Source organism: Miscanthus floridulus, chromosome 12 (assembly GCF_019320115.1).
Source record: "Miscanthus floridulus cultivar M001 chromosome 12, ASM1932011v1, whole genome shotgun sequence".
In the NCBI taxonomy this organism is placed as follows: Eukaryota; Viridiplantae; Streptophyta; class Magnoliopsida; order Poales; family Poaceae; genus Miscanthus; species Miscanthus floridulus.
The window spans coordinates 58,728,530-58,736,540 of record NC_089591.1 but is presented as its reverse complement, the minus strand read 5'-3'; the positions used below and the strand labels follow the sequence as shown (position 1 = coordinate 58,736,540).

General features: G+C 44.5%; 1 protein-coding gene across 1 annotated transcript; it reads right to left on the bottom strand.

Annotated features, from left to right (window-relative positions):
- Positions 1 to 676: 676 nt before the first annotated feature.
- LOC136495953 (uncharacterized) lies at positions 677 to 1,210 on the bottom strand. The gene has a single exon (XM_066491721.1). The coding sequence runs from the start codon at positions 1,208 to 1,210 to the stop codon at positions 677 to 679; it is 534 nt and encodes a 177-aa protein (XP_066347818.1).
- Positions 1,211 to 8,011: the final 6,801 nt, after the last annotated feature.

The following is an 8,011-nucleotide window of genomic DNA, read 5'->3' as shown; positions in this document are numbered from 1 at the left end:
CACCTAGCATATATATAAATTCCACTGAAATTGACATTCAATTATGATCGACTCTCCATGGTAATTCCTTGCTATACTCCTTGATACAATGGTTGAGATCGTGAAGCATGTCATAGTTCAGTTAGCTAATAATAGTGCATCGTCATTCCGTACTCCTGCACATGCTAGAATTGTTATGGGACATTAAAGGAGTACATGCTAGAATTGTTACGGGACATTAAAATTAGAAGCACTGTATAATTTTTTTAGATAATACTGTAGAAGAACATCCGGCTTCATCCTCACAAGTGAGGAATAAAGATCTAAATTATTACGGGACACAAATGCTTAAAAGAAAAACAATCTCACACACTAAATAATAAACTTACTTTGTGTAATCCTAAAGACATAAGGCTACCCTTGGCAAGCGAAGAAGGCCATTGCTACCGACTCCAATGTACGCCAAGCATAGTGTTACGATCTAGGATAGCTGAAGAGGAATTGAGACTGGGAATAGCATGAATCGAGGAAGAACAGAGGGAACACGGCTGGATTCCATGGGTTGGGGACTCGGTAACTGCCGTCACGAGTTTGTTACAGAGAATGAGTTCTGTTCTTCGTTAACCTTCTTCCCTCCTCGACACCGGTTTATATAACACCGGTGCTTACAGACTCTGGGCCTGGCCCAACACACACACTACGGCCCACTACTAGTACTACTACTATGGCAGCCCATAACACTCCCCCGGCCTTGAATTCCAGCTTGTCCTGAAGCTGCAAACTGTGGAAACTTCTCTAGGAGTGTATGATCATCCTCCCATGTAGCCAAAGCTTCAGGTAAGCCTGTCCACTGGATCAACTTCTGTGGCACAGAATGAGCTCCCCGCAGTATAGTGCGCACCTGAAGAACTTGATGTGGTTGTAACTCCTTTATCGGTTCCACACCAACAGATGAGAGGTCATCGCTGACAGTCATCGTTGCTGGAACATGTTTCTTCAGCTGTGAGACATGGACAACAGGGTGAATGCGTGAATCCTCAGGAAGATCCAACTTGTACGCCACTTTGCCTATCCTCTGGATGATCTTGAATGGACCGTAGAAACGAAATGAAAGGTTCTGATTGGTCCGAGATGCAACAGATGACTGAGTGTATGGTTGCAACTTCAGGAATACAGAATCACCCTCATTGAATTCCCGTTCAGTACGTTGCTTATCCGCCTGTGATTTCATGCGTTGCTGGGCACGAGTTAACTGTTGTTTGATCAGCAGCGACAGTTGTTGGATTGATCTCCCAGGCCATTAGGCCCAACGGCCTTTGGGCCTTGTTCTCGCGCCCTGATCGGGGGCGTCCAATCCTACATGGTTGGTGGGCCCCTGTCGCATAGCGCTATAAAGGAAAGGTGGGGGCCGAGGCTCGCAGTACGAGCTTCACCGCGCCGCCAGTCACCCCACCGACATCCTAACCCTAACCCGATCTTGAGAAGGGGCGCTGCCAGCGACGGGAAGCACCACCGACGCCGGCAACGCCACCCCGACGAATACGCTGCCGCCAAGGACGTCACTGCACCGACACCTCTCTCCACTGAACATCGTTGCCGGCGCGCAGATGACATCAGCGAACGAGATCCCGACCGGTGCTTCGACCACTACGGCCTTCGATGGTCTGCAACCTCTCACTCCCCTTCTCTCTCCCTCTCTGTAGATCGTGTATTAGGATCCTTGATTACTGGGATTTTGACTCGATTGAGTCCTACGAATTCTAACAATGGCATTGGAGCCAGGTCTATTGAAAGAAAGAAAAAGAAGGGTCGGAACCCTAACCCTAACTCTAACATGAATGGATGAATGGGGTCCTACCTGGGCCCTCATCCCGCCGGCGGCATCCCCACCGCGCGGGATAAAGACCGAGCCATCGGCCCTCGCCGACGTGCCGGACTGGAACCCGAACCCTAGATCTAAATCCTTTCGGATAAGAGAAAATCAGACCCAAATCCGAAGAGGGGAAATGGGATAATCTTGGAGAACTAGAATCAAACAAAAAAAACACGAATCGGGTTCAACCGAACCCTAACCCTAGATCCCCTTTTCGGGTGAACGAGTGAAAAGAAAAGAAAGAAGATAGAAATCGAATTCGAAGGGAGAAGAAAGTCTACCTCACCGCGCGTCGGATCTCCCTTTGCTGGCGCGGGAGAAGAGGGGCCGAGCCGGGGGGGGGGGGCAGCCGCTCACCGGGCTCGGCCAAGGGGGCGCCGCGGCCAGGCCGCTCGACGGCGGCGTGCTCACCCGTTGGGGAGCACGCGCGCCGGCGAGGGGGCCGGCGACGGTGCCATGGATCGTCCGCTCCTCCGCCTTCGAGTCGCTCTCGGTTGCACTCGCCTCGCTGCTGCGGCTGAGAGAGAGTAGAGAGAGAAGAGGGAGGAGCGAATGGCCTCTAGGGTTCGGGAGGACGCGGCCAGGGGCTGTTTTTGTTCGCCCGAAGACGGCGCGCAGCCGTCCGATGAATCCAACGGCCACGGATGCTCGGGCCGTCGCCGGCCCAGGCGGGCGCAAGCGCGCGCGGCACTTTGCCGGCCCAGGCCCAGGTTGCGGCTTGTGCACGCGCGGACAGATGGGCTGAACCGGTTTTTGCCGTCCTGGGCTGCGCTGGCCTGAAGTAATAAGAAATTTTTTTGTTATTATTTTTCCAAGAGCAATTTTAATGCATAATTTTTTATGAATATGAATGATTTTGATACAATTTTTTTGTTCAAATATTATCCAATGATATTTTGCCAGAAAACAATAAAGTACTCAGTGCTTCTGGAAAATAATAATATGAAAGATTATTAATGTTTCCGCTGTGCATGATAATTATTGTTCTCTTTGATTAAATTTGAACCAACGGGATAATTTAATTTTAAGAGAAGTGATGAATTTCTGATAATTTTGATGAGATTATGATGTTGTTATTTTCTGACCAACGTTATTAATAACAATATTATAATTTTGATCCATGAGAAATTGTGCATTAATTTTACTTCTGTCCAACGGTGATGTAAAATGTTTGCATGGATGAATTATAAGTTTTAATTTGACCAACGTTGAGTTAAATCATGAAATTTTATGTATAAATGTTTCTTACTTACTCTGGTGTGATTTTAGGAGGCAAATGCATTTTGAACATTGCCAACATCCCGACACTTAATGGGACCAATCACCGTGTGTGGCGGGAGAAGTATGAATTGGAACTTGCGTTGGGAGAGGTTGATTTTGCCATCACCTCACCGTGTCCTACTGAGCCAGAGGACCCAGTGAGAGGTGAAAATGAATCTGACGCTGATTTCGCTGCTCGAAAGCGTGATAATGCTGAAATAAGAATGAAATATGACCTTGAACATAGGCAATGGACTCTCTCCAACCGCAAGTGCATGTTGGTGGCCAAGGCCACCATAGAAGAACAGATAAGGGGCTCAATCCCTGAATGTGCTACTGCCAAAGAATATCTTGAGAAAATCAAGAGTCAGTTTACTGGGTCTACCAAGGCCACAACAAGTTCACTGATTAAGAAGCTTGTGAATGAGAAATTCACTGGTGGTAGCATAAGAGAGCACATTTTGAAGATGAACACTACGACATCTAAGCTAAAGGAAATGAATTTGAAGGAGGAGGATTTTCTGATTCATTTGATTTTTCTTCTTTGCCAAAAGAATATGACACCTTCATTGTGAACTACAATATGCAGCCTGAAAGATGGAGCATAGAAAGACTCATCTCAATATGTGCTCAAGAAGAGGAGAGGATAAAGTCCTCACAGGGTGAATCCGCTCATTTTGTGAAGGATAACAAAAGAAAGAACTTTAATGGCAAGAATTCTAAACCACAAGGGAAACCTAAGTGGGATAAGGCCTCTTCCTCCAATTCACAGGGAAAGAAACCCCAAGATTTTGAGAATCAGCAGTATGGTGGATCTGAAAAAAATCAGTGTAAGCACTGCTTTAAGAAGGGACACTACAAGAGGGATTGTCCAGACTTCCTGAAATCTCTACTAAAGAAAGGTGATGAATTTATTATATTTGTAGATGAATCCCTGTATTTATATTATGATAAATTCACTTGGTGGGTTAATTCAGGAGCAACTACTCATGTTGCAAATTCCTTACAGGGGTTAAGTGGGACGAGAACCTTGCAAAGAGGAGAAAGAATGATTAAAGTTACAAATGGAGTGCAAGCCAATGTTGAAGCCATTGGAGTTTTTTCTTTAGAATTGAATAATGGTTTTGTACTTAGACTTAAAGAAGTACTTTATGTTCTCTCTTTACATAGAAATTTGATAAGCGTTTTGAAACTTGATGATGATGCAATTGATTGCCACTTTGGTGGTGGCAAGTGTAAGATACTGGTTGATAATAAATGTGTTGGTCTTGCCTTTCGACAAGACAAGCTTTATTTATTATCTCTTGCTGAGAATGCGAACAATGTATGCGATGAGAATGTGAATGATTCCCCATCTACGAATGTAACTAAGAAGCGAAAGAGAATTGATATTGTCTCTTTGAAATTATGGTATTATCGCTTGGGCCATATTTCGAGGGAGAGAATAGAACGATTGGTTAAGGAATCAATTCTCCCGCACTTAGAATTTTCAGATTTAGAACAATGTGTTGATTGTATCAAAGGAAAGTATGTCAAGAAAATTAAGAAAGATGCCAAACGAAGCACATGAATTTTAGAAATAATCCACACAGACACATGTGGTCCTTTTCCTGTGAAAAGTGTGGATGGTTATGACTCGTTTATAACATTCACAGACGACTACTCTCGTTATGGCAATATTTATCCAATTAAAGAAAGATCGGAAGCATTGGATAAATTCAAAATATTTAAAGCTGAAGTTGAAAATCAGCACAATAAGAAAATCAAGATAGTACGATCAGACCGAGGTGGAGAGTACTATGGGCGACATACCCCATATGGCCAAATTCCTGGACCATTTGCAAGGTTCCTACAGGAAAATGGCATAGTTGCTCAGTACTCCACACCGGGGGAGCCTCAGCAGAATGGAGTGGCTGAAAGACGTAACTGTACCTTAATGGATATGGTAAGAAGCATGATGAGTTACTCCACATTACCAATTAGTTTATGGATGGAGGCACTGAAAACCGCCATTCACATACTTAATCGAGTACCAAATAAATCGGTGCCTAAAACACCGTATGAATTATGGACAGAAAGAGAACCCTCACTTAACCATTTGCGTGTGTGGGGCTGTCCAGCTGAGGCAAAAGTGTTTAACCCAAATATAGGAAAGTTAGGCTCCAAGACAGTCAGCTGCCATTTTATTGGCTATCCAGAAAGATCGAAAGGATATCGCTTCTATTGTCCTGATAGACATACGAAGATTGTAGAAACAAGACACGCTGTGTTCTTGGAGGATAACATGATCAGAGGGAGCATGGTAGCACGAGAAATCAGCCTACAGGAAAAGTGGGTACATGTACCCACTCCGATGGTTGAAGAACCATTCTTCATGCTACCTGCTGCTATTGCACCAACAGTGCAGGACACTGTAGTGCCAACACATGTTGTAAGTTCCCCCGTGGCGACAATGAATGAACATGAGAAACCTGTCCTTGAGGAACCTATCCTTGAGGAACCTATAGAACCAAATGTTGCACATGAGGAAGAACAACAACAGCCCAATGTGGAACAAGTGCCAGAGGCACCGAGAAGGTCTCAAAGAATAAGAAGATCAGTTATTACTGATGACTGAAGTTTATGAAACAGAAGAATTTTAGATGGGGATGATCCCACCTCATTTGAAGAAGCCATGAGAAGCGACCACTCATCAAAGTGGCTTAAGGCCATGGAATATGAATTAAAATCAATGAGTACCAATAAAGTTTGGGACTTAGAAAATATTCCTAAAGGAGCCAAAACAGTAGGCTGTAAATGGGTCTACAAAACGAAATATGACTCCCAAGGGAATATAGAAAGATTTAAAGCGCGACTTGTGGCGAAAGGCTTCACGTAAAGAGAAGGGATTGATTACAATGATACATTTTCTCCAGTCTCATGTAAAGATTCCTTCAGAATTATAATAGCACTTGTAGCCCACTATGATTTGGAGTTACATTAAATGAATGTAAAGACGGCTTTCCTAAACGGGGATTTGGAAGAAAATGTCTATATAGCACAACCGAAAGGTTTTGTCGTAAAAGGAAAGGAAAATATGGGATGCCGCCTGAAGAAATCAATCTACGAATTGAAGCAAGCTTCAAGACAGTGGTATTTGAAGTTTGATAGAACGATAAAAGGTTTTGGGTTTAAAGAAAATGTTGAGGACAATTGCGTTTATGCAAAGTTCAAGAATGGAAAGTACATATTCCTAATTTTGTATGTGGATGATATCTTGCTTGCTAGTAGTGATATCAATCTACTAATGGAAACGAAGAAATTCTTGTCCTCAAACTTTGATATGAAAGATCTCGGTGAGGCCTCGTTCGTTTTGGGAATAGAGATTCACTAAGACAGAAGAAAGGGGGTTCTAGGATTATCGCAAAAGGCATACATAGAAAAGGTCCTGAAGAAATTTAGTATGCATACGTGCAGTCCTTCACCTGCTCCTATAGTCAAGGACGATAGATTTGGAGAACATCAGTGTCCCAAGAATCAATATGAAGTTGACCGAATGAAAGCGGTACCGTATGCTTCAGCTGTTGGAAGTTTACAATATGCTCCGCCCTGACTTAGCTTTTGTTACAGGGTTACTTGGCAGATATCAAAAGAATCCAAGAATTGAACATTGGAAATTAGTGAAGAAAGTCCTGCGTTATTTGCAGGGTACGAAAGGCCTCATGCTTACGTATAGAAGATCTGATACCCTGCAGATAGAGGGGTATTCAGATTCTGATTATGCGGGAGATGAAAGAAAATCCACGTCATGATATGTATTTACTCTCACAGGAGGGGCTATATCGTGGAAAAGCTCCAAACAAACCGTAACTACATCCTCGACAATGTATGCCGAGTTTGTAGCATGCTATGAGGCAACGGGGCAGGTGAATTGGCTGAAAAAATTCATACCCGGATTGAAAGTGATTGATAATATAAATGAACCACTGAGATTGTATTGTGATAACAATCCAGCGGTACAGTATGCTCACAACAATAGGTCAAGTGGTGCTGCTAAACACATTGACATAAAGTACTATGTTGTGAAAGATAAAGTTCGGGATCATATAATAAATCTTGAGCATATAAGTACAGAGAAAATGCTCGCGGATCCGCTCACAAAGGTCTTACCACCCAACGTGTTCAGAGAAAACGTAGTCGGCATGGGTTTAAGGGAAAGCCTATGATTCCCGAACATACGAAGGGCCCAAAGAAAGTTTACATTTCAAAACAGAGAAGTGTATTGTGGCTGTTAGTCTAACGGCACTAATTGCTGTGACGATGGGACAGTTCTATGCACTAATCTGTAATGAAATAGGATGGAAGCAAGAAAAATATGAATCGAAAGTTTTGAGTAAGAATTAAAGAACGAAGAAAGTGATGAGAGATCAAGGGGGAGAATGTTGGATTGATCTCCCACGCAATTAGGCCCAATGGCCTTTGGGCCTTGTTCTCACGCCCTGATTGGGGGCGCCCAACCTTACATGGTTGGTGGGCCCCTGTCGCACAGCGCTATAAAGGAAAGGTGGGGGCCGGGGCTCGCAGTACGAGGTTCACCGCGCCGCCAGTCACCCTACCGACATCCTAACCCTAACCCGATCTTGAGAAGGGGCGCTGCCAGCGACGGAAAGCACCACCGACGCCGGCAACGCCACCCCGACGCATACGCCGCCGCCAAGGACGTCACTGCACCGACACCTCTCTCCACCGAACATCGCTGCCGGTGCGCAGATGACATCAGCGAACGAGATCCCGACCGGTGCTTCGACCACTACGGCCTTCGATGGTCTGCAACCTCTCACTCCCCTTCTCTCTCCCTCTCTGTAGATCGTGTATTAGGATCCTTGATTACTGGGATTTTGACTCGATTGAGTCCTACGA

What these genes read in the sequence shown, in the direction of transcription:
- LOC136495953 (XM_066491721.1), bottom strand. Translation starts at nt 1,210, where the DNA reads ATGAAATCACAGGCGGATAAGCAACGTACTGAACGGGAATTCAATGAG.